The following is a 27,191-nucleotide window of genomic DNA, read 5'->3' on the forward strand; positions in this document are numbered from 1 at the left end:
TATTTAGTCCTGCAACCATTCCTCCTACTGAGGGGCATGCCCACCCCCTCTGCCTTGTTCTTTTTGCCATAATTCTTATCAACCTCTAACATACTGTATAATCTATTACGATCATTGTCTCCTCCTGTTAGACTAGAAGCTCCATGAGGGCAAGATACTTCATTTTGCTAATGGCAACCCACTCCAGTATTCTTGCCTGGAGAATTCCATGGACAGAGGAGCCTGGAGGGCTACAGTTCATGGGGTTGCTGCAAAGTTGCACACGACCAAGCAACTTTCACTTCAGTGAACGAACAGGGCCTGGCACAGTAGAGTTGCTCAGTAACAAAGAAAGAGTCATCCACTTAGGCATTTCTTTTATTTTTAAGATGATTCATCTTCAAAGAAGGCATGAATAAGGTTTTATGATAGCAGTATGCTGTTAAATGATGAACATGTGTTTTAAAAGTATGTATTTTCTCTAAATGCTTTATAAAAGCAAAAATCTCTTCTAAGGACCACAGGATCGTGGTCCAATATGTATATGATTCATATATTAATACAACTTCCAAGGAAGTCCCCCTCCCCTACACATGCAACCCGGGAGAACGTGGTGGCTGCCAAGGATGAAGGGTCCCCATCTGAAAGGCCTGGAGCAGCTGTCTGTCGGGTGATGCTCTCCAGGCAGACACACCAGGCAACTGAGTCTGGATACACATCCTCTGAAAGTCAGTGCATTCCTGGACCAGGCATAATGATTTTGGCATGAAGAACAGACACTGCTTGCTAATTTCTAAAACCTCAATCTTTAACTTTTCCCCTTCTTAAAAATGGTCTTCCAGCTTGTGGAAAAGCTAGGAGTTGTTTGCAACTGTCATCCTTTTAAAAAGTGCTCATTTGTTCCCTTAACAGAGCAAATGATGAGAAACCATTTTCCTGCAAATTATGGACAATATATAAACATATGCTTCAACGATGTCAACAGCTTTCTGTCCAAGAATGTCGTCCCAGGGGCATGAGTCTTTCATTAGAACAACTTCAGGATTTGTGACATTCCTTTTTTCGAACCTTTGATTTTGGTGCTGTGAAAAGAAAGAGAAAATGAAGAGGTAGGCCCACGCAGACTGGCTTCATACCAACCAAGTATGTGTACACAGGAGGGGAAAACGGACCATTTGGATTTTCTTGTTTGTAGAAGGTCTTTAACATCTCCACTGCCTCCTCAGCCCGATATCCAGGGGTGCACTGATGAAATAAGAAAGCTGAGAATGAACACAGGCCTAGGAAAATGTGCGCTGCATTCCATGAAAATGGCAACACATACACCATTATGTAAACATAGTCCAGATAACGTCAATACGTCTCATGGATATTAGTAAAATAAGTAAGGAAGCATATTTCCAAAAAAATACCTCAATTAAATGTCACTAATCAACTTATTATTATTTTTCAATCAACTAACTGCATGATCCCCATACACCTACTAGTTATGTGATCTTGTGTAAGATACTTCAACTTTCTATGCCTCGGTTCCCTCAAATGTAAAATATAGGTAATTATAGCAATTAACCCAAAAGGATTTTGTGAAAATTAAAATGAGATTAGATAGTCAAAGGTATGGTTTTTTCAGTAGTCATGTACAGATGTGAGAGCTGGACCGTAAAGGCGGCTGAGCACTGAAGAACTGATGCTATGGAACTGTGGTGCTGGAGAAGACTCTTGAGAGTTCCTTGGACAGCAAGGAGATCAAACCAATCAACCCTAAAGGAAGTCAACCCTGAATATATTCATTGGAAGAACAGATGCTGAAGCTGAAGCTCCAGTACTTTCGCTACCTGATGCGAAGAGCTGACTCACTGGAAAAGACCCTGATGCTGGCAAAGGCTGAAGGCAGGAGAAAGGGGCAACAGGGGATGAGACGCTTGGATGGCATCACTGATTCAATGGACATGAATTTGAACAAGCTCTGGGAGATAGTGAAGGACAGGGAAGCCTGGCATGCTGTAGTCCAAGGGGTCACAAAGAGTCAGACATGACTTAGCAAATGAAGAATGACAACGACAAAATGAGATTAGATAACATAGCCCCTGTTAATTAAAACACCTGGCACATTGTGAGTGCTCACTGAGCACTAAGCTATTTTTATCTGCTCTCCTTTAACAGGGGCCCATGAAGTGTTTGATTCTATAGAGCTCGGGTTGGCAGTCCGCAGCTAGAAATGGTCAGCTAAGAATGGTTTTTATATTTTAAAGGGTTAAAATGTGTGTGTGTGTGTGTGTGTGTGTGTGTGTGTGTGACAAAGATATAAGTGGCTCACAAAAGCTAAAATATTTCCTCTCAGGCTTTTTACAGAAAAAACTAGTTGAACCTTACTACAGAGGATATTTTTTGAGTGTTCAGTTTCTTCTATCTTTGATTCTTTCAGAGAAAGGATCAACATGTGAAAGAATAAGAAACTGGGATAACAGTAGGGGGATGAAACTTAATAGTAGAGAATATTTAGAGAGACTGAGCAGATCATCTCAGGGAAAGAGCAGGAATAAGCTTAGGTTGTGAGACAACCAGCTGATAGTGCTGGGGTGATTATTAAGGGAGTACAAGGAAAGAAATTAGAGCAATAAAATGAAGTCAAAATATACAGGCCTTTGAAGGGGCACAACGTGATGTGGTCACTGGTAATGCCACTGGTAACATCACTGGCATGTTGGACAGAAATGTTCCACCCTTGTCTGATATCTAAGGGCTCATCTTTGTTCAGCTGAGAAGCTTTGAGGAATTCTTCAGATCTTTCTCATAAATGAAGTACAGAGTCAGCAATTCATTTGCAAAGAGTTATGTAGGCAAAATCTGAGTTACTGATAGAAGTGACTGGAAGAAAGCAAATCACTTTGCGGATTGTTTTAATGATCAAGCTAACTGTACTGCTCATTCTCCATCCTATGACGGTTTCTTTTCTGATGTGATGGTAAAAGTTATCTGTTCTCAAAAGTGCAGGGCTTGTTGGGAAAGCCAATGTTCAGCTGGGAAAACTCAAAATAGAATGTTTTCCAAAACTTGTTCTCATTGGGATTCAACCAAATTTAGCCCTTCATAGGTACTTAATATTCTCCCAAGAATATCTGAGATCTTTGTTAACTACACACCATGTCCAGCATTTGTTAAGTCCTTTTCTTTTTTAAAGCATAATACTTTTAAGATTAACCTTACATCTTAGAGAGAAAAAAAAATCAAACCAATTTATGGAAACTGGTAATTGTCTAGAGACCAAACTCTGAAATAAAAATTCCTTCTGATCATAGCCTTAAACACGAAAACTCTGGGAGAAGTGTCAAAGTTAAAGAGAAAGTAGAATTTCTAACTGGATTCTTGGGCCTGGGGGAAATTTCAATATCAAAAAGGCAGGGAAAAAAAAATGAAATCAGGTATTGATTGCTAGATGCCAAAAATAGTACAGGGCAATCAAGCAAAACGACTGACTTTGTGAAAAATTTTGTATACTCACTGTAAATGGCTGCTATAGTCACCAACACAGACTATGCATCGTGCAAATTTGGTACAGCACGGAGCCAGGCACACATGCGGAGGGGAGAGGCCCATAGTGGTAGGGTCCTTACACACAGCTGATGGTGTCGGTGAAGACTGTCAGAGGAAAGCTTGGAAGGCTGGAACTCTCCTTCTGGAGGGATTCTGTTCATTGAGACAGCTAAGCACTCTCCTGGAAATGATTGCCTGCAGTCTTACACTGAGGCCTCCACGACCTTGACCAGAGGTTCTCAGCACCCACCTGGTTTGGTCATGGCTCGTTGGTGTACTGACAACACGCTAATTACCCGCAAGCTCGCAGGTGAGATAAGAGTATTTAGAAAGAAAGAGAAAGTATAACAGTTCATGTTACCTGAAATGGTTTCCCAGTACTCGGTAGATCAGCAGAGGCAATATCCAGAACAGAGCCACAGCCACCAAATCTTTCATTCTGGCAGCCATAGACAACTAGCGGGATTCCTAAGAAAGAATTAAGGTCCTACAGAGAACAGGCAGTTCAAGTGCATATTGTGACGAAACTAGGGTGGGTTTATACCAGCTATTCTAGAGAGGAAAGCCCACGCTACCCTTAAAAATAATTAAACTTGGGCTTAGTCTTAAAAATTCAGCTTTGCAATCAAGTAGCATGGCTGAGCAGCCTAAGGTGCTGGATTTAGGCTCTAGTCTCTTCAGAGTCGTGGGTTCAAATTCCACTGCTGCCAGACCAGAGGTTTTTCTCCAGGTCTCAGTTCAGTTCAGTTCAGTTGCTCAGTCGTGTCCGACTCTTTGTGACCCCATGAATTGCAGCACACCAGGCCTCCCTGTCCATTACCAATCCCTGGAGTTCACCCAAACTCACATCCATCGAGTTGGTGATGCCATCCAGCCATCTCATCCTCTGTCGTCCCCTTCTCCTCCTGCCACCAATCCCTCCCAGCATCAGAGTCTTTTCCAATGAGTCAACTCTTCGCATGAGGTGGCCAAAGTACTGGAGTTTCAGTTTTAGCATCAGTCCTTCCAAAGAACACCCAGGGCTGATCTCCTTGCAGTCCAAGGAACTCTCAAGAGTCTTCTCCAACACCACAGATCAAAAGCATCAATTCTTCGGCCCTCAGCTTTCTTCATAGTCCAACTCTCACATCCATACATGACCACTGGAAAAACCATAGCCTTGACGAGATGGACCTTTGTTGGCAAAGTAATGTCTCTGCTTTTGAATATGCTATCTAGGTTGGTCATAACTTTCCTTCCAAGGAGTAAGCGTCTTTTAATTTCATGGCTGCAGTCACCATCTGCAGTGATTTTGGAGCCCCCCAAAATAAAGTCTGACACTGTTTCCCCATCTATTCCCAGGAAATGATGCGGCCAGATGCCATGTTCTTTGTTTTCTGAATGTTGAGCTTTAAGCCAACATTTTCACTCTCCTCTTTCACTTTCATCAAGAGGCTTTTAGTTCCTCTTCACTTTCTGCCGTAAGGGTGGTGTCATCTGCATATCTGAGGTTATTGATATTTCTCCCGGCAATCTTGATTCCAGCTTGTGCTTCTTCCAGCCCAGCGTTTCTCATGATGTACTCTGCCTATAATAAATATGCAGAGTAATAAAGAGTTCTCCAGGTCTAAGCACCCTTTAATTCAGGAAGTTCCTTCTAGAATATAACTTAGTTTTAGGCTTCCCTGATAGCTCAGTTGGTAAAGAATCTGCCTGCAATGCAGGAGACCCTGGTTTGATTCCTGAGTCGGGAAGATCTGCTGGAGAAGAGAGAGGCTACCCACTCCAGTATTCTTGGGCTTCCCTTGTGGCTCATCTGGTAAGAATCTGCCTGCAATGTGGTAGACCTTGGTTCAGTCCCTGGGTTGGGAAGATCCCCTGGAGAAGGGAAAGGCTACCCACTCCAGTATTCTGGCCTGGAGAATTCCATGAACTGTATAGTTCATGGGGTTGCAGAGTTGGACACGACTAAGCAACTTTCACTTCACTTAGAGGTTTAAAAATTAACATCTCACAACTGCAAATGGAGTGAAAACTGAATGTATATTTGCTAAATGCTTGCAGCTTGGCGCTCTCTCTGGCCTCTCCTAAAGGAGATATTTTGGAATCACTAGAGAATTGGAGCCAGAAGGGAGGCAGGAATTTAATCCAGAGATTTTCACCTGTTAAAAATAACAGATTTTTCCTCTGTTCTTTCCTCAAGCAAATATAACTGTGGCTCAGAATAAACCAGACTAAAACAGAGCCACTCTGGATGGCGTGATGGGCAGAGAGTTTACAAAGTGGAAACTGTATGTCTTATCATACTCAAAACCCTCTCTATTATTTTTAGTGATTAAATGATTCACACCCAAAATACCAAAATAATGGACATGAGTTTGAGCAAGCTCCAGGAGATGGTGAAGGACAGGGAAGCCTGGCATGCTGTAGTCCACAGGTCGCAAAGAGTCAGACACGACTGAGTGACTGAACAGCAACAACCAAAATAAATACATAAGAATATGCTAGCATGAGATTCAACAATTGTTGAACTATCAAATAATTTTTAAAAAGATCTTTAGAGGCTAACTTGCTGTATTCAGTATTTGTGTCACTTACTCTGTGAAAGATACAATTTGCAGAGCTGTAACTGTATCAACTTCCCATTTATTTACAGTTTTCAGTTCTTAGGCTCCCAAATCACCACAGAGGGTGACTGCAGCCATGAAATTAAAAGACACCTGCTACTTGGAAGAAAAGCTATGATGAACCTAGACAACATATTAAAAAGCAGAGACATCACTTTGCTGTCAAAGGTCCATATAGTCAAAGCTATGGTTTTTCCAATAGTCATGTATGGAGGTGAGAGTTGGACCATAAGGAAGGCTGAGCACCGAAGAATTGATGTTTTCAAACTATGGTGCTGGTGAGAGTCCCTCACACTGCAAGGTGATCAAATTTGTCAATCCTAAAGGAAATCAACCTTGAATATTCATTGGAAGAATTGATGTGGAAGCTGAAACTCCAATACTTTGGCCACCTGATGTGAATAGCTAACTCAATGAAAAAGATGCTGGGAAAGACTGAGGGCAGGAGGAGAAGGGGACAACAGAGGATGAGATGGCTGGATGGCATCACCGACATGATGGATGTGAGTTTGAGTGAACTCTGGGAGTTGGTGACGGACAGGGAGGCCTGGCATGCTGCGATTCATGGGATTGCAAAGAGTCGGACATGACTGAGCGACTGAACTGAACTGAAACAATAAAGACTTATAAACAGAGAAAGAGAAATTTTAGTCACCTGTAATCTGTTCACCAAAGGCAAAATAGGTGTATATTCTTCAGGTCTTTTCTCATGTACACTGTTAAATAGTCTAATTTATGGTCTGTCTTTACCTGACAGTTTAAGTTAGCTTGAAGCATTTCTTGCTCTCACTTGCTTGTTATAGTTTATTGATATTTAAAAAAAAAGACTTCATTATTCAAAAGTCTTTCTTAAAAAATGTTTTGGCCAAGGAACACTGTATTTTGTAAAGTATATCTTCCAAAATTTGTTTCATAATTCTGTTTACATATAGTAGAATCTTTTTTGTTTTATAACACTGTCTGGACCTTTTTGTTTTACACTGATGCCTTTGTTTTTTTTTTTTTTTTTTTTTAATTGAAACATAATTGCTTTACAATTCTGTGCTGGTTTCTGCTGTACAACATCGTGACTCAGCCACCTGAATACATATAAGCTCCTCCCTCTGGTGGGAGGAGCCTCCCTCCCACTCTCGTTCCACCTTCCATTTTTGAGTTCATGAGATGAGTGCGAGACACGAACCTGTTAAGTCAAAGGATACTCATCAGGCGGAGAGCAGCTGCGCACATGATACAAGGCTCCACGGTGACGTACAGCACGGTGTGTTCAAACACTTCAGAAGGACTCCTGCCGCGGCGACGGCACCAGTCTAGGGCCTGGTCAATGGCCACCATTTCGGCATGTCGAGTAGCCTGGAAAGAGAGCTGCCTGCACTGACCTTGTTGGCTACATGTAACAGTATTTTACAAATATTCCAAAGTAAATATGAAAAACGGGCCTATTGTTTCTGCAAACATTTCAGCGAATAAAGGTTTCAGGACACCCTTAGCAGCTGACAGTGGATTTCCTAGTTCAAGTACCATAGCCTTGCCAACAAAAGATACCTAATCTGAGATGTCACAGGAATTACTGCTCTATTTTTAGTTAAGTATCTAAGTACTTTAGGGGACACTCTTTCAATTAAAATACCAGAGAGATAAGTCTCAAATAAAAAAAGATGTCTATGGTTCCTGAATATTTCCAAGGAAGCTGAAACTTTCATAAGCATGTGTTTTAGGTTCGAATATGTTTTCAAGACTGTCACGGACCTCACTCTAAACAAATCTATATTTAGAATGTCATCACTGGGATATCATCACTTACATTTTCTCTGGGATGGATTTTATATACTGGCAGACTCTAGAGAGAAGCAGAGGTTTGGTATCAGTTTCAGATACCTTCTGGGAGCAGTAGGGTATAGGAGAAATGCACAAAATTTGAAGTCAACCATACTTCAGTCTGAATCCTGACTATGGATCCAATACTAATTGTATTGCCTTGGGCAAGTTACATAGCTTTTCCAAGCCTTAGTTTTCCCAAATGTAATTCTGGTATCTACATCTCATAAAGTGATATGAACTATATGAAGCACAGTCACACGTAACACTATATATGTACTCTGCTATGTGGCAATTATTTATAGTATTCATGATAAACATGTTTATCAATAAACTTACACTTAGTGTCAACTATGTACAAGCACTGCACTAAACTCTGTGGGGAAAAAAGTCTCTGTCCTCCAGAAGCATAATATTCGGTGGGGCAAGCAGAAAGGTGTTCATTTACCTGTGCAAAGTGCTGGCACAGTGGCCAAGGGGCCATGGAAGTCAGAGGCAGAGGGGAGCCCTGCTGGCCCAGAATGATAAACTCAGAGCTGGAAGGTTCTTTGGCAAAGACGGTCCCATACCTGACTGCATACCAGAACCAACTGGGGAGCTTAAAAAAAAGCAAAGTTTCCCCAACTCGGGTGCTTTTTAGAAATCAGGTTCAGAATTACTGAATCAAACGTCCTCATAGTTCTCAAGAAATAATCACTGACCTAAATCATCTCAATCAACTCTTTTACCGCTGAAGAACCAGAAGCTAAGTAAGCTATGTTGCTGCTAAGTCACTTCAGTCATGTCCGACTCTGTGCGACCCCATAGACAGCAGCCCACCAGGCTCCCCCGTCCCTGGGATTCTCCAGGCAAGAACACTGGAGTGGGTTGCCATTTCCTTCTCCAATGCATGAAAGTGAAAAGTGAAAGTGAAGTCACTCAGTCGTGTCCAACTCTTGCAGACCCCATGGACTGCAGCCCACCAGGCTCCTCCATCCCTGGGATTTTCCAGGCAAGAGTACTGGAGTGGGATGCCATTTCCTTCTCCAATGAACCACAAAATACAAATAGGGAGATATGACAATTATTTAAAATATAAAATTCTACTCCCAAATAAGTATCTGTAGATTCACTAATTGGTGTACTATGGCTTGTTGGGCTTTCCAGGTGGCTCAGACGGTAAAGAATCTGTCAGCAATAGTTTTCTTGCCTGGAGAATTCCATGGATAGAGGGGCCTGGCGGGCTACATTCCATGCAGTTGTAAAGAGTCGGAAACGACTGAGTGACTAACACACGTACACACGCATGGCTTATTACTCATCTTACAGGCATCTTGATGTCCACTTAACCATTGTTTTGTAAATCTGGGATCCTATTTTGCTTGTGTTTCACTAGATCTGAGTTTTCTTGTTGATAGGTGTGATGAATGAACTTGAAAGTGCTCATAGCACCCCCAGCTCGTTCTCCCGCTCCCAAGTAAGATCAAAGTCGACATGAGGGGTGTTAAAGTTATAAGCTAACCTTGAGTCCCCCGGGCACTTCTTGTAATCCTGAAACTTATCATTTCATTTCTACTCACTGTAACACGTGTGGTGATACCACATTCAACAAGTGTTTCCTTAATTCATAACTTCTCAACCTAACCACAATAAAGTCACGGAAGCTTTTAAAATGTACCTGCAGGTTCAGAGACAGCAGGTGGTGGAGACTGTACTCCACTGAATTACCTGATATAGGAATAGCTTTCCTTATACAATCCTTTTATATCTCCACAGCTATCAATTGAGGGTGACTTTTTAATTGACTAGGAGGAACACAATAATTAAAGGTACTACACACCCAAGAATACTGGAGTGGGTAGACCATCCCTTCTCCAGCAGATCACCCCATCCCAGGAATCAAACCAGGGTCTCCTGCATTGCAGGCAGATTCTTTACCAACTGAGCTAACAATTGTGAAGCTTCACAATATGAGCTGTACAATATGAGCTATACAATATGAGCTAAATTGCTATGTCTTATAAAGTAGAATTTCCAGGTATTACATTTGCTTAAAGTGGAGATGGACTCATTTCTTCTATATGGACACTCTGATGTAATAAAACCCTGCTTGGATTTTACTCGTGTTAAAGCTCTATGAAATGGAAAATCAGACCCAAAGAATTTACTGCTTCATTAAATTTTTCTGAATTATCCAAAATTTTGAAAATCAGTATGGATCACTTTTTATAATCAGAAAAAAAAAAAAAGACATTTTGAAAGGTTTCAGGAAACTGTCCTTCCACTTATGGTCACCTAACTACACAGATCCATCTTGCCACCAACCACGAGAAATCCATTCCACGCCTACCATCATTGTCATATGTTTCCAATTATACTATTCAACTCACATACATTTTTGGTTTGATTAACTTCATTTCTCCCCTTCCCCACAACTTCATTGTTGTAGACCATAAGGCAGCCAACAGGAACTTCAGTATTGTCTAGGGCGTCTTTGGCCTAAAAGACAAAGTGGAAAATCTAACAGGTGATGTTCAATACTTGAAAAGACGAGAGAAACAGGCAACCTAAGGAGTACATACATGAACAAAAGTCAGAGCAAAGAAACGTGGCTCAGTGTCCCCCTTTCTAAAACATACTCCAGTATTCAGTGCCTTTATTCTCTGTTGTGTCTGTATTGAGAGAGACTCAAGAACAAATCCCCATCATAGGTCCCGAGCTCCCTGAATTTTTCTTTTATTAGAAGCAGGACTGATCAAAGACTACTTTTGACCCTTGTTCTTATACTGCCAGGGGTGTTGGAAAAGACTCTTGAGAGTCCCTTGAACAGCAAGGAGATCAAACCAGTCAATCCTAAAGGAAATCAGTTCTGGATATTCACTGGAAGGACTGATGCTGAAGCTGAAACTCCAATACTTTGGCCACCTGATGTGAAGAACTGGCTCATTGGAAAAGACCCTGATGTTGGGAAAGATTGAAAGCGGGAGGAGAAGGGGATGACAGAGGATGACATGGTTGGATGGCATCACCGACTTGATGGACATGAGTTTGAGCAAGCTCCAGGAGTTGGTGATGGACAGGGAAGCCTGGCATGCTGCAGTCCATGGGGTCACAAAGAGTCAGACACAACTGAGCTACTGAACTGAACTGAGCACTATTTTCTGACAGAGTACAGGCTTCTCAGGTGGCACAGCAGTAAAGAACTGCCTGCTAATGCAGGAGACGCGGGTTCAATCCCTCGATTGGAAAGATCCCCTGGAGGAGGGGATGGAAATTCACTCCAGTATTCTTGCCTGGGGGATCCCATGGACAGAGGAGCCAACTGGCTATATTCTATAGGGTTGCAAAGAGTGGGACATGACTTAAGCGACTTAGCACAGCACAGCCCATATGTATTTGTAAACAGGTAGAAGAATAAGTAACATTTATAAGTCTTTTTAAAAATTCTTTCTTTGTTGAAATTCCACTTGCTTAATCTTTTTGATGCTTTAAAAATTACAGAAAACATCCTCTGGTGTTCCAACAGCATCAAGGTGACCAGACTGCTTATCTCCCTGTGCCCACAATCTCTGTTCTAAGCAAGACAATAATGGCTTTGGAGCACTCTATACAAAACTGGCCCAACCATTTTGAAAAACATTTTAGAAGTTTCTTTAAGAAGTAAAAACACATGTGTGCTAAAGTCGCTTCAGTCGTGTCTGACCCTTTGCAACCCTAGGACCATGGACCTCCAGGCTCCTCCAGGCAAGAATAGTGGAGTGGGTCGCTCTTTCCTTCTCCAGGGGATCTTTCCAACCCAGGGATCAAACCCGCATCTCTTACATCTCCTGCACTGGCAGGGAGGTCATTTACCACTTAGGAAACCCCAAGAAGTAAACCTACAAAGAGCCTATGAACAACTAGCTTATTCCACTCCTGAGTATTTACTTAAGAGAAGAGAATATGTGTCCAGCAAAAACAAACAATCAAACCTTGTAAAAAAAATGTTCATAACAGCTTGATTCATAATAGCCAAACACAGGAAACAGCACAGGTGTCCATCAACAAAAGAATGGATAAACAAACCATGGAATACTACTCAGCAATAAAAAAGAAACAAACTACGGATACACACAACAGCATGGATGAATCCCAGACATGCTAAGGCAAAAGAAATCAAACACAAAGGTGCACACACTGTATGATTCCCTTCAAGTGAAGGACTAGAACAGACTAAACTATGATGAAAGTAATTGCAACAGTGGTTCCATCACGAACAGGGATGAGTAGCTTGATTGGAAAGGGACACAATCTGGGGAGGAAAATCTGGGGAGGAAAAAACTTTATCGTGATAAGGGTGTGGATTACATAGATGTCTGCATCATTCAGAACTGAATGAACAATACATCTAAGACCTGTGCATCTCACTGTATGTGAAATATGCGTGCTAAGTCACTTCAGTCGTGTTTGACTCTGTGTGACCCCATGGACTGTAGCCCGCCAGGCTCCTCTGTTCATGGGATTCTCCAGGCAAGAATACTGGAGTGGGTTGCCATGCTCTCTTCCAGGGGATCTTCCTGACCCAGGGATCAAACCTGCAGCTCGTGCACTGCAGGTGGATTCTTTACCGCTGGGCCACCAGGGAAACCCATGTGAAATATATCTCAACTGAAAAATACAAATGAGAAAAGTAAGGTTAGGCACAGTTTCGCCACCATCCCAGGGATGGTAAACCGATCATTATAGTTGCAGAGTCACCCCTCCATCACCAGCTGTCCATTTTCCTTCCAGCCCTATGGTTGAGGGAATGGGCTTCCCTGCTGGCTCAGCAGTAAAAGAATCTGCCTGCAATGCAGGAGATGTGGGTTTGATTCCTGGGTCAGGAAGATCCCCTGGAGAAGAAAATGGCAACCCACTCTGGTATTCTTGCCTGGAGAATCCCATGGACAGAGGAGCCTGGTGGGCTACAGTCTATGGAGTAACAAAGAGTCAGATGTGACTTAGCGATTAAACCACCACCATGGTGGCTGAAGGAGCCCCAGCAGTTCTGGGGCCCAGGACAGCTAAGGAATACTTCTTCAGGCAGAGAGCAAAAACAGGCAGGTTACTTCTGGGATGCCCGGACACCACAGGTGGGAAAGAACCTGAAACGGCTGTGACCCTTGGACTAGTGCAGTCATTTCCACCTCACTATGGTTTAAAGAACCCAAGTACCGCTGTTTCTAGAAAGGCATGGCATTTCCTGTTTGGGCACGCTGGAAGACTCTCTAGAAGACTACAGTCCTACTGAAGCAGAGGTATTTACACACACCACAGGGCACACGAAGTGCCAAGCTGAAGGCTTTGCTGAAATCAGTGTGTGTTCGGTCTCCTGCACTAGGCACCTGCTCCCAGCAATAACCCTATCATAACGCTAGCGTGGGTCCCTTAGCTGCTTCAAACATGCTCAGCTGACACTTTTCATTTGGCCAACAGTGGTGAAAGGAGAGGCATGTTGTGGGAGCATATGCTACTTCTCTTGCATCTGGAGTAGTGGGATAAAGCTGAGGCCTGGAGACGTGCAAGGAGACAGTATCTGAAGCCATAAGACCACGTTCTTCAGAACTGGGTCATGTACTACCCACAGGCTAGTTCTGTCCCAGTTCTGTAAAAGCAGTTAAAGCATACCCAGTTTGCGCAAAGTTTGAAAGACTACAGAGTTCCAAGGTTTGGTGCATATATACAAATAAAAAATGTACCACAGGTTACTGCAGGAAGGAAAGCTGGGAGGACGACTGACAGCTGGGGAGGGAGGAGACAGTAAGAACCAGCACAGTTAAGGCAATCGTCACACAGAGAGTGAAATTTAAGATAAGTTCAGGATGACACATAAACTGGGGTGCACAAGAAAGACAAATCATGTGCTCATCCATCAAATATCTGTCGAGGGTCTTGAGATAGGAAAGTTATCCTGGATTATTAGGTGGCCCCAAATGCAATCATAACTGCCCTTATGAGAGACGCGGGGAGAGATTTGACACATAAAGTAGAAAGCAATGGGACGATGGAAGCAGAGAGATTTGAAGATGCTACGCTGTTGGCTTTGAAGATGTGGGAAGGAGCCATGAACCAAGCCCGGAATGTCGCATTGCTACTGCTACTGCTAAGTCACTTCAGTTGTGTCCGACTCTGTGCAACCCCATAGATTGCAGCCCACCAGGCTCCTCCGTCCCTGGGGTTCTCCAGGCAAGAACACTGGAGTGGGTTGCCATTTCCTTCTCCAATGCATGAAAGTGAAAAGTGAAAGTGAAGTTGCTCAGTTGTGTCCAACTCTTTGTGACCCCATGGACTGCAGCCTACCAGGCTCCTCCACTCATGGGATTTTCCAGTCAAGAGTACTGGAGTGGGGTGCCAAATGTCGCATTAGAAGCTGGAAAAGGCAAGGAAATATATTCTCCTCTAGGGCCTCCAGAGGGCGCACAGCCCTGCTGACACATTGGTTTGGGGGAAGTGAAACTGAGTGGACTCCTGGCCTCCAGAATCATAAGAGAATAAACCTATGTTGTTCTAAGCCACCAAGTGTGCAGGCATCTGTTACCAAAGCCAGAGAAAACTAATACATCCCATTAAGAGGAAGAAAAGATAAGCTAAAACAGGAAGAAAGTATTTATAAACCACATATTTAAGGGGACTCTTGAGAGTCCCTTGGACAGCAAGGAGATCAAACCAGTCCACTCTAAAGGAAATCAACCCTAAAATTCACTGGAAGGACTGATGCTGAAGCTGAAGCTCCAATACTTTGGCCACCTGATGCAAAGAGCCCACTCGTCGGAAAAGACCCTCATGCTGGCAAAGACTGAAGGCAAGGAAAAGGGGAGTGACAGAGGATGAGATGGTTAGATAATATCACTGACTCAAGTAACATGAATTTGAGCAAAGTCTGGGAGATAGTGAAGGACAGAGGAGCTTGGTGTGCTGCAGCCCATGGGGTCACAGAGTTCAGTTCAGTTGCTCAGTCATGTCTGATTCTTTGTGACCCCATGGACTGCAGCACGTCAGGCTTCCCTGTCCATCACCAACTCCCAGAACCTACTCAAACTCATGTCCGTTGCATTGGTGATGCCATCCAACCATCTCATCCTCTGTCGTTCCTTTCTCCTCCCACCTTCAACCTTTCCCAGCAACAGGGTCTTTCCCAATGAGTCAGTTCTTCGCATCAGGTGGTCAAAGTATTGGAGTTTCAGCTTCAGCATCAGTCCTTCCAATGAATATTCAGGACTTATTTCCTTTAGGAGTGTATGGTTGGATCTCCTTGCAGTCCAAGGGACTCTCAAGAGTCTTCTCCAACACCACAGTTCAAAAGCATCAATTCTTCAGCACTCAGCTTTTTTTATAGTCCAGCTGCCACATCCATACATGACTACTGGAAATACCATAACTTTGACTAGACGGACCTTTGTTGGTAATGTCTCTGCTTTTTAATGTGCTGTCTAGGATGGTCATAGCTTTTCTTCCAAGAAGCAAGCATCTTTTAATTTCATGGCTGGGTCACAAAGAGTCAGACACAATTTCGTGACTGAATAACAACATAATCAACAACAGTCTAGATCTGGATTATGAAAAAAAAAAAGCTCTAAATTCAACAGTTTAAAAAAATTGTTAGAAAATGGGCAAAAGATACTAAAAAACATTTTATCAAAGATGGCATACAGATGGCAAATAAGTATATGAAAAGATGGATACATCATTAACCATTAGGGAATGTAAATTAAAACCACAATGAGATATCACTACACACTTACCAGAATGGCTGAAATAAAAAGTATTAACAACAGATGCCAGTGAAGCAGAGAAACAGGATCTCATATATTGCTGGCAGGAATGTAAAATTGTTACAGCCACCCTGGGAGATGGTTTGGCAGTTCCTTAAAGAGCTAAACATGCACTTAACATATGATCCAATGATTGTACTTGGGTACAGTGAAATCTTATGAAATGTTATGAAATCTTATGTTCATACAGTAACACAATGTCATATACAGACATGAATGTTTAATGAAATTTTACTCCTAATCCAAAACTGGAAATGACCCAAATGTCCTTCAAGGGCTGTCTGGTTAAATATAGTATGTTGCATCCACCCACAGAAAACTACACAGCAATGAAAAGGAATCAGCTATTAACTGACTCAAGGAAATTACGTTGAGTCGGAAAAAAAAAAAAAATCCCCAAAGGTGACATATTCAAGTATACCATATTTCCAAATGACAAAACTATAGGTATGGAGAATAGTGACTGCTGGGGATTAGGGTGTGGAAAGGATGGTGGCTATAAAGGGGCAGCAAGAGGGAGCAGCAAGAGGAGACTTGTGATCAAACAAAACAGGTAACAAAACTGCACTGAACTCTGCACACACAGATGCACACCCAAGCGCACATAGATAAAGCTGATGACATGTGAACAAGCACTGCAGACACTGGGTTAATGTTCTATTCCCGGCTGTGATATTTCACTACAGTTATGTAATATGTTACCACTAGAGGAAGCTAGGTGAAGGGTATTGGGGCCTTCTCTGTATACTGTGTTGCAACTTCTTGTGAATTTGTAATTATTTCAAAATGAAACATTAAAAAAAATAAAAGGTGGAATAAACCAGAAGGCTCTTACAATGGCAATTAAGAAGAGATGGCTACTGAGGTAGGAGGAAAACCAGGAGTATCTGGGGTTGTAGAGGATCCAAGGAAAATACTGGGCCAAGAAGGAAGGGTCAGTTTGGGTGGGATGGAGAAAATGAAAACCAGTAGCCTGAAGACAGGCTTATGTGTAAGTTACATTTCTAGTTTCTATTACAACAGACTCTTGTGTTTGTATGTCAAGTGTTCTGATTCTGAGCTTGCAAATAATAAGAGCTGAGAGCTTGTTGGAATGCTCCCGATGTAGGACTAGTTCAGGCACATTATTAATTCATGTACTTTATAACCCTGTGCAACTGGTTTGTGATTTCCCCATTTTACAGATGAGGTGACTGAGCCATGGGAAGGTTACAGGATCAGTCCCTGTGTGAGGCTGGGCCTAGAGCCGAGGCAATCTGGATCCTCCACTCACTTGTTCAACAAATCTCTGTGGAGCACCTGCAAGGTTCCTGGGTTCTCAGCCACAGCTCTGCCTCTAATGTCTACTCCAGTCACCACTGACCAGCTACTTCACTGGTGCTTGGGTTCTTAGCAGCGCTAGCTCAAGGGACAAAGGGAAAGGGGACGTTCAGCAAGAGTGAGACGCAGAAAGTTTAAAGAAAAACAGAGTAAACAAACAGGGGAGCATGTGACAAGGATTATCTGTAAACCTGTCTGCTGAAGAGCACTACATGAGGCTACTTGTTCATTTCAAACTGCAGTTGAGGATCCAAGAGCCGAGGGAAGGAGGGAGTAGGTGGCAGGCAGAGGCAAACCCAAGCTGCCCGGTGAGGTTCCTTCCACATCCCGACTTGTTCACCTGGAAAACAGCCAGGGCCACACTCAGGCACCCAGAGAGGGGACAAGACTTGGGCCTTTCATTTTTTCCTTCGGATTTTCTCGTTTCCTTCAAGAAAATTATCTGCTTTTAACTCCATTTCCCACTCTATATTATATTCCTGTTTCATTTTTGTGAAAATGCCTTCCACTGCTATCCCAATTAGACAGAAAGCATGAGTGACAATCGTACTTGAAAAGGGCAAATAATGCTGTTGATGAGGAATGGCCTAAACTGAGGGTGAGGAGTGAGCAGGTGGAATGGTGAGTTAGGGAGGAGGTGGCAAGAACAACCTCACAGCCCCACAGAAACGAGTCACGTGTGTATACGCATATATCCAATACATATATTTGCTTTGCTGTGAAGTTCAAAACAGATTTAATTACACCGAAAAGACTTTTTAATCCATCCCATCTTGTACTTTCCAACATTCCCACCACCTCTTCTGCCAAGTCCGATTGTTTCATTACAAATGCACAAAAGATCCGGCAGAATGGCTCTGAATTGTACCTATGTAGGTTTTCAACCACCTCATCTTTTTTGAGAGGCTCCGTTACTATTTAAAATGGTGATTTTGTCTTTCATAAATTAATAAGTTACCAAGGTTCAAAACTGAAGAATGAAATCTCTCTTCTCACTGGCTCAAACACTGGTCCCTACTCCAAATGTCTTTAATGTCATTTCTTTTGCTCTTCAAATGTCATCTCCTGCACTCTAGCCAGGGTCCACCTGCTACAGATAAAGACAGCTCTAGGACAGAAGAGACTGCAGTTTCTCTAAAGCTGTCCTTCCTACAAACTACTTTCTAGAGATCTGGTGGTAGCAGAAGGGGAGGAGGAGGGTCAGAGTGCATAGACTCTTGAAGAGTACCCGAGTATATCTCCTACAAAAGAAAAAAGAAAATTGGAGGAAAAGACAATTCTGCCAGGACAACTCTTAGGTAGAAAATAATAACGTTCAAAAGGTCAAACGACACTAGAGCTGTTACTGCTCATGACTCTGAGAAGCTCTGTTCTCCTGTAACACACTAAACTTCTCCACACCTGGAGACCAAGAGCCTCCCAGCCATCACCCAATGCTCCCCACCAGCCGACTGAGTCAGCCGAACTTTTCATTGTCCTTCCAGGTCCTTTGTCCTTAAGCTTCTTGGAGCCCCTCTGAGAATCTGGTGAAAGTTATGGACACACCCACGTGAAAAAGGCACAAGCACGTGACACTTTTACACACAGCATCAGGGTTTATAGATTCCTCCTAAAACCTGAGCCCTGGTTAGGAAGTCCTGTTCTGGACAGATAGTTGGATCCCCTCCTAACCCAAGACTGAGTCTCCATTTCTTTGTACTTGATTCCTCCCCTTGAGAACCGTCCCTTCTCTTCCACTCACCTACCTCCCATTCCCCTTTTTCAAGTTAAGAAAGCATCCTGTAATTTCACTCAACTAACTTGCTCAGGACCTTGTCACCTATTATCTGATAGCATTTTATGTTTGCCTCTTATTGTGGACCCTGGACTTGCTACTATTAACTTTTTCATTTGTGTGCGGCTTAATCTCATCAATTAAACAGCATGTTCCTGGAGGGAAGCACTAGACCCAAGCACTAGCAAACCTGTTCTGCTCACCTTTGTCGGCCAAGCACATGGCACAAGGCCTAACACAAAGAAACATTTAATCACACTACATTTGATACAATTTATGTGTCTGCGCTTGATTTCTTTTTGAATTTCCCTCAGACATGCCATAATCTTATACTAATACTAGGTGCCCAGAAAAAGCAACTATAATACACGATTTATTCCAGAAACCTTGCAACTTTTCTCCCTCTGACTCTCTGGTGATATATTTATACACTCAATCTTTCTTTTTTCCTAAGTGTAAAGTAAGTATGGCAGAAAACTTGGGGGTAAAAAAAATTCACACACCAAAAAATAAAAACCACTCATAATCCCAACACTACAAAATATGATCACCGGTATTATTCTGTAATAGAAATTTTTCAGGTCTTTTACTATGCCTGCATATACATATTTGTAGCTTTCTAAAAAGTCAAGTAGATTTATACTATATATACCGTTCAGCAGTCTGCCTTTTTCATCTAGAAACATATTACCAACAATTCTCTATGTTGAGTAATATTTTTTCAGCACATGATTTTTTTAAGGCTACATAGTGCTTCTCTGCATAAATATTTATGATTCACTTAATTGGTCCCCTACTGTTTGACTAGCACATGTGGCTATTTTTCAAATTCCTCACTATTATAAACAAATGGAGAACTTCTCTGTATATCTCCACTGATTCCTTATTAATTATTCCTAGAAATAGCTATAAAATACAAACAGTTCCTATGATGTAATTTTTTTTTCTTTTTAGAACGAAGCATTCTCAACCATTTTTTTTAAGGCACACCAGAACTTTTAAAAAATATTTATTTATTGGGCTGTGCCAGGTCTTATCTGCAGCACACAGGATGTTTTAGCTGCAGCATGCAAATTCGTAATTGCAGCACGTGGGATCTACTTCCATGTTGCTGCTGCTGTTCAGTCGCTAAGTCATGTCTGACTCTTCCCAACCCCGTGGACTGCAGCATGCCAGGCTCCCCTGTCCGGCACTACCTCCTAGAGTTTGCTCAAATTCACATCCTCTGAGTCAGTGATGTCATCTAACCATCTCATTCTCTACCACTCCCTTCTTCTTTTGCCTTCAATTTTTTCCAACATCACGTCTTTTCCAACGAGTCGGCCCTTTGCATCAGGTGGCCAAAGTATTGGAGCTTCAGCTTCAGCATCAGTCCTTCCAGTGAATATTCAGAGTTGATTTCCTTTAGGATGGACTGGTTGGATCTCCTTGCTGTCCAAGCGACTCTTAAGAGTCTCCTCCAGCACCACAGTTTGAAAGATTCAACTCCTCGGTGCTCAGCCTTTTTTATGATCCAACTCTCACATCCATATAGGACTCCTGGAAATACCATAGTTTTGACTATAGGGACCATTGTTGGCAAAGTGATGTCTCTGCTTTTTAATACATTGTCAAGGTTTGTCATAGCTTTTCTCCAAGGAGTAAGTGTCTTTTAATATCATAGTTGCAGTCACTGTCCACAGTGATTTTGGGGCCTAAGAATATAAAATCTGTCACTGCTTTCACTTTTTCCCCTTCTATTTATCATGAAGTGATGGGACTGGATGACATGGTCTCAGTTTTTTGAATGTTGAGTCTTAAGCTAGCTTTTTCACTCTCAACTTTCACCCTCATCATGAGGTTCTTTAATTCCTCTTCACTTTCTGCCATTAGGCTGGTATCATCTGCACATCTGAGGTTGTTGAAATTTCTCCAGGCAATCTTGATTTCAGCTTGTGCTTCATCCAGCCCAGCATTTTACATGGTGTACTCTGCATATAAATTAAATAAGCAGAGTGATAATGTACAGCTCTGTCATACCTCCTTTCCCAATTTTGAACCACTCAGTTGTTCCATGTCCAGTTCTAACTGTTGCTTCTTGATCTACATACTAATTTCCTGACCAGGGATCAAATCCAGCCCCCCTGCATTGGGAGTAAGATGTCCTAGCCACTGGAACACCAGGGAAGTCCCTACAATGTGGTTTTTTAAAAGAAAAATTAATAATAAAATTGGGCAAAAGAGAATATATCTAGAAATTCACAGAGGAAAAAAGTCCAAATGTCTAATTAGGATTCCCAATGCATGGTAGTCAGTGGGAATAAAGTGAATAGGCAGAGGGGTCCAATAGAGTACAATGGGGAGCAGTGAGCAACCAAACACAGCATAGGACAAACTGGGGGTGAAGACAGGTGGCTGGGCTCAAATCACATCTCTATCCTTACCAGCTCCCTAACTGTGGGAAGCTTACTTAACTCTAAACCTTGATGTCCACATCTGAAAACGAGGACAGTAATAATACACACCTGATATGCTTTCAAATTGTAGTGCTAGAAAAAACTCTTGTTCAGCAGTCCCTTGTTCAGCAAGGAGATCAAACCACTCATTTCTAAAGGAAATCACCTCTGAATATTCATTGGAAGGACTGTTGTGAAGCTGAAGCTCCAATACTTTGGCCATCTGATGCAGAGTCGACTCACTGGAAAAGACCTTGATGCTGGAAAACACTGAGGGCAGGAGAAGAAGGGGATGATAGAGGATGAGATGGTTAGATAGCATCACTGACTCAATGGACATGAATTTGAGCAAACTCCAAGAGATAGTGGAGGACAGAGGAGCCTGGCATGCTGCAGTCCATGGGGTCACAGAGAGCTGGACATGACTTAGTGGTGGCTGAACAACAACCACCATAGAGCAGGGCCTTACACATATGGTCAGTATGAAACACAGCCCATGGCGATGTGTCTGGAATGTAATAGTGCAATGCTCTTGTTTTTTTTATTTGATTCTAAGCCTACACCCTTAGAATTATATGCTGTGATGATTCAAACAGTGACCTTTATTATATGCTATCTCTCCAAAAGAAAACTGTCATGAAAAATAGCGATTTTACAAAACAATAATAAAATATAGAGAACTTTATTTAAAGTTTGATAACTTCACCAAAGAACAACAAGAAATGTAACACAGATATTACTTCTCACCTATGACATTGCCTAATGTTCAGTAGTGATAATTCCAGAGATGGTAGGAACAGGGGTAGGACAGAACATTCTCACACAGGGGATGGACTTGGGACCATTTCAGGCCAGTGCTATCCAACAGAACTGTCGATAGTAATGGAAACGTCCTTTGATCTGTGCCATCCAATATGGTTGCAACTGGCCATGTGTGGCTACTGAGTAGATGAAAAGCGGCTAACGTGACTGAGAAACTGAATATTTAATTTCATCTTATTCATGAAATAACTAGCCACATGTGCTAGTGGCTACTACACTGGGCAGTATAGTTCTAAAAGGCAACCTAAAAACATCTAGACAGATGGCTTTAAAATACATACATCCTATGTCCCATTTTGGTAATTCATTCCAGAGCAATAAAAGAACTATGGGATGGGGGTGAGAGGAAAATAAACTAAAATAAGAAATAATTATGCCTAGGAAAAAAGGATACTTACAATCATGAAGAGAATATGTAATTTGACTTATTTAAAAGACTGCAGATGGTGATTGCAGCCATGAAATTAAAAGACGTTTACTCCTTGGAAGGAAAGTTATGACCAACATAGATGGCATATTCAAAAGCAGAGACATTACTTCGCCAACAAAGGTCTGTCTAGTCAAGGCTATGGTTTTTCCTGTGGTCATGTATGGATGTGAGAGTTGGACTGTGAAGAAGGCTGAGCGCCGAAGAATTGATGCGTTTGAACTGTGGTGTTGGAGAAGACTCTTGAGAGTCCCTTGGACTGCAAGGAGATCCAACCAATCCATTCTGAAGGAGATCGGCCCTGGGATTTCTTTGGAGGGAATGATGCTAAAGCTGAAACTCCAGTACTTTGGCCACCTCATGTGAAGAGTTGACTCATTGGAAAAGACTCTGATGCTGGGAGGGATTGGGGGCAGGAGGAGAAGGGGACAACAGAGGATGAGACGGCTGGATGGCATCACTGACTCGATGGACGTGAGTCTGAGTAAACTCCGGAAGTTGGTGATGGACAGGGAAGCCTGGTGTGCTGCAATTCATGGGGTCGAAAAGAAGTCAGCCACAACTGAGTGACTGAACTGAACTGAACTGATGTCAATAAATTTATAAAAATAAATTTCTTATGACTATGAATTATCTATATAATCAGAAAAAGAAAACATTAAAATAGTTTCATTTGGGAAAAAAATACCATAAAGATATTACTGGATCAAAGGATAAACTCAGTTTTAAGGCTTTTTTATATGTATATAACAAAGTTGCCTTCTAGAAAAGATGCCCCAATTTCAGCAACCAACTAACCAACTCCTCACACACACATCCTTTTCAACAACAATCATTGCAAGTTTTTGACCTTTGCCAATTTAACAGCTGAAAAATTATGCTAAGTCACTTCACTTGTGCCTGACTCTCTTCAACCCTATGGACCACAGCCCGCCAGGATCCTCTGTCCATGTGATTCTCCAGACAAGAATACTGAAAAATTATATCTCTTTTTAATTTGAATTTAATCTACTACTAGTGAAATTGCACATTTGTTAACTTGTTCATTATCTGTGTTTCTTTTAGAAATAGCATGTTCTTTCATATCCTTTGACTTTTTCAATATTAGGGTGTATATCTCTTTGCCAAGGTTCTTTATATATCAAGGTTATATCAAACCTGTGCTTTTATTTACATGGCAAATATTTTCCCTCTATCCTTTGCTTTGTTACTTTGTATCTTACCTTTGTACTATGTAGAAATCTTCAATATTTATATAACTAAAACCTATTCATTCTTCTTTTATGTTTTCTGCCTTTCATCATATACTTTAAAGAATCCATCGCCATTCCAATTCCTCCAGGCCTTCGCTCAACAAACACCAACATCAGCCAAACACTCAGCTACTTGAATTGGCCATATAAATATGTCTATTCTGTCCAGGTGCTGCAAGTATGCTAGTATCCTCCCTATTATTACATGTGCACGGGACACCTCACTTTCAAATTCCTCAGAACACATTAGCTGCCTCTGAATCTGGTACTAGCTATGCTTCTGGTCTGATTGTAAACTCTTCTCAGAAGTACACAGGACACTTTCTATTACATCTACAAGTCTTCAAAATAGTTTAAGATTTGAAGTTTCTTTAGTGGAGGTGGCAGGGATGGTTGGACAAAGTCCAAGATTTATCACAAGCATTCTTTTCCCTTTTTTAAGACCTGGAAGAAACATATGTGTGCGTGTTAGTCGCTCAGTCGTGTCCAAGTCTGTGACCCTGTGGACTGCTGCCCACCAGGCTCCTCTGTCCATGGGATTCTCCAGGCAAGAATTCTAGAGTGGGAAGAAACATATACTACTGGCCAAAAAAAACAAAGTGCAAACTAAGGACCTCCTTGACCCTGTGTAGATAAACTAGGCAACCACATCTTTAGGTGTTTATAGTCCAATTGTGGCTCAGATGGTAAAGTGTCTGCCTGCAATGCGGAAGACCTGGGTTCAATTGCTGGGTGGGGACGATCCCCTGGAGAAGGAAATGGCAACCCACTCCAGGAATCTTGCCTGGAAAATCCTATGGATCGAGGAGCCTAGTAGGCTACAGTCCATGGGATGGCAAAGAGTTGGGCATGACTAAGCAACTTCACTTTACATTGAGACAATAATGTCAAGGCCAGAGAGACCCTAGAGACTACTAGGAGTTCAACCATCCCATTTTATAGAGTAGGACGCAGTACTCTAGGGGGATAAAGTGACTTGCCCAAGGTCATATCAAATAGGTACACACTGCTACATTTAAAATGGTTAACCAGCAAGGATCTGTTGTATAGCACAGGGAACTCTGTTCAGTGTTTTGTGGAAGCCTGGATGAGAGGGAGTCTGGGGGAGAAAGGATACATGTATATGTATGGCTGAGTTCCTTTGCCAGCCACCTAAACTATCACGATATTCTTTTCTTTATAACGACATTCTTAATGGGTTATACTGCAATACAAAATTAAAAGTTTAATTTTTTAAAAAAAGGTAGTAAAAAGACTCAAATGTTCAGGACAGAAGTCTAGAGAATAGTGTGGAGGATATGAAAGGAGAGAAAGAAAACACATTTCTGATACACAAAGGGGAAACGTTCAATGGCTGAATAAACTTGGCTATGGTAGGATCTCTCAAAATTTCATCTGTGCAAGCTCCCCATAAATATTCTGAGGATAGTTCCTGAAGCAAATGAAAATAAACAGAAGAGACAAAAAATTTTCAGGATTCCCACATCCCATGACTTCTGGGTCTCTTAACCATAGAAAGATGTAAATGCAGCTTAATTTGAGACATTTCAACCTTCACGTGCATTTACTATCATCCTCATGACTTATGCTGCCCAGCATATGATAGTATTGAAATCATTTGGGGGAAGGACAGAGCTTGATATCACATGAAAACTCCTTTTTTCCAGCTTTAAGAATGTAGTAACATAAAATGAGTTCAGGACAAACAGTTCCATATTATAAATTAATCATTTAAAGCATAAGTGAAGTGAAGTCACTCAGTCGTGTCCGACTCTTTGTGACCCCATAGACTGTAGCCTACCAGGTTCCACCATTCATGGGATTTTCCAGGCAAGAATACTGGGGTAGGCTGCCATTTCCTTCTCCAGGGGATCTTCCCGACCCAGGGACTGAACCCCAGTCTCCCACATGGCAGGCATTGTAGGCAGATGCTTTACCATCTGAGCCACCAGGGAAGATCCTTTCAAAGCATATGTGAACATTAAAGTGCCAAACAAAAAGTTACGCATCCTCTAAGTTTAATGGGAAGAATAAATTTTGAAGTGGACTGAAAGACTGCATCATGAAATCAAATCAGGTATAAGCATTTGTTTTTTCAAAATGGAATGAAAGAGGAATACCAGGAAAACTGTGCATAGGAAGGTTAAGCATCATTTTGTAAAACTTTTGTCTCAATTATACCTAAAAGTGTATACTTGGCATTTACTGGAATGTAATACAAAATAGATTTTTTTTTTTTTTGTTACTGAGTCAGTTACAGTCCATGGGATGGCAAGAGTCGGACACGACTTAGCTACTAAACCACCACCACCACCACTTTCAAAAAGGTACGAGAAACAAGTTTTTAAAAATATGCATATATGTGCGTCTAAGATTTATATACCTATGCTGCTAAGTCGCTTCAGTCATGTCCGACTCTGTGCGACCCCAGAGACGGCAGCCCATGAGGCTCCTCCCCTGTCCCTGAGATACTCCAGGCAAGAACACTGGAGTGGGTGGGTTGCCATTTCCTTCTCCAATGCATAAAAGTGAAAAGTGAAAGTGAAGTCGCTCAGTCGTGTCCGACTCTTAGCGACCCCATGGACTGCGGCCCACCAGGCTCCTCCTTACATACACGCCAAATACACTTTTATCCCTATTAAAGAGTTCGCTGGCACACATAAGTACGGGTAAAGATTGGGTTGTACACAAAGCTTATCAGACCCCTCCTTAATCAGGAGTCCTGAAGGGAGTGGGGGAAGAAAGGGCAGAGGGCAAGAGGACGGATGGCTGAATGAATGAATGGCGGAATCTGACCGCTCAGGGGCCTGTTCTTATCCTGCTCTCTACCAAAAGAATCCTCAGTTTCCTTCCTTGTCCTAGGTAGGTTCAAGGGGTTATACATACAAAATAATGTAACGTCGCGGATCTGCCAGCGTCCACAGGAAAGAAGGGGACACAGCACGCACGTGCCAGCAGCCCCCGAATAGGGATGTTGACGCTTACTTCAAAACAGTGAAAAAGAAAAAATTTCTGTATTTCCTCTCTTCCTTCCCTCAGAGCCACGTGAGAATGGACTAAAGTACATTTCAGGACAGTAAAAGCCAACTGTTTACCCAGAGATTGTGAGCGCCATCGAGATTATTAAGACCCAGAAAGGACCCCCGGGGACATTTACTCAAATGCTCGGTCGGGAAAAGCCGGAGAAAGTTCCTATCCTATGCGTCCACGCCCCGACCCCCTCACCATTTGCATCGCCTGCTCCATCCACTTTTCGGTCTCCTCCGCAGACACCGAGTACCCGCCATCGGTAGCCGCGGTGGACCCCGCTTTCGCCTCCATACTGCTGCACCCGGGCTGTCTCCCTCAGCATCAGAGGCCGCGGGGAAATAAGAGCGCAGGCTGCGGAACGCGGCGGATACGGGTCGTAGTTTCCGGGGGAATCGAACAGTGAGGTACTCGGGAGCAAATTCTGGAC

The 27,191-nt window shown here is 42.3% G+C and overlaps 1 protein-coding gene across 4 annotated transcripts; it reads right to left on the reverse strand.

The window, feature by feature from the left end:
- Nucleotides 1-339: 339 nt before the first annotated feature.
- Nucleotides 340-27,110, reverse strand: ADAT2 (adenosine deaminase tRNA specific 2). Of its 4 annotated transcripts, XM_060419761.1 has the most exons (8): nt 26,960-27,110; nt 21,302-21,492; nt 10,308-10,412; nt 7,921-7,956; nt 7,319-7,469; nt 3,875-3,981; nt 1,152-1,224; nt 340-1,061 (listed from the first exon to the last, which is right to left on the reverse strand). In XM_060419761.1, exons 3-8 carry the CDS (start codon nt 10,365-10,367, stop codon nt 1,018-1,020), a joined length of 471 nt encoding a protein of 156 aa, XP_060275744.1. In that variant the 5' UTR covers nt 10,368-10,412; nt 21,302-21,492; nt 26,960-27,110; the 3' UTR covers nt 340-1,017. The 4 variants fall into 4 exon arrangements, with proteins under 4 accessions (XP_060275744.1, XP_012038411.1, XP_004011436.1 ...); XM_012183021.5 differs by lacking the exon at nt 21,302-21,492; XM_004011387.5 differs by lacking the exons at nt 7,921-7,956; nt 21,302-21,492.
- Between the last annotated feature and the right edge of the window lie 81 nt (nt 27,111-27,191).

This window comes from Ovis aries, chromosome 8 (genome assembly GCF_016772045.2).
Source record: "Ovis aries strain OAR_USU_Benz2616 breed Rambouillet chromosome 8, ARS-UI_Ramb_v3.0, whole genome shotgun sequence".
Taxonomy (NCBI): Eukaryota; Metazoa; Chordata; class Mammalia; order Artiodactyla; family Bovidae; genus Ovis; species Ovis aries.

Bases quoted from the DNA above. Each gene is read 5' to 3' on its own strand.
- ADAT2 (XM_012183021.5), bottom strand. From the start codon at position 27,055: ATGGAGGCGAAAGCGGGGTCCACCGCGGCTACCGATGGCGGGTACTCG. The intron at 3,982-7,318 runs GTATCCTTTGAC...ATTCTTTCTTAG, and splicing joins AGCTGCTCTCCGCCTGATGA to GAATCCCGCTAGTTGTCTAT. The intron at 1,062-1,151 runs GTCCGTTTTCCC...TTCTTTTCACAG, and splicing joins CAAACAAGAAAATCCAAATG to CACCAAAATCAAAGGTTCGA.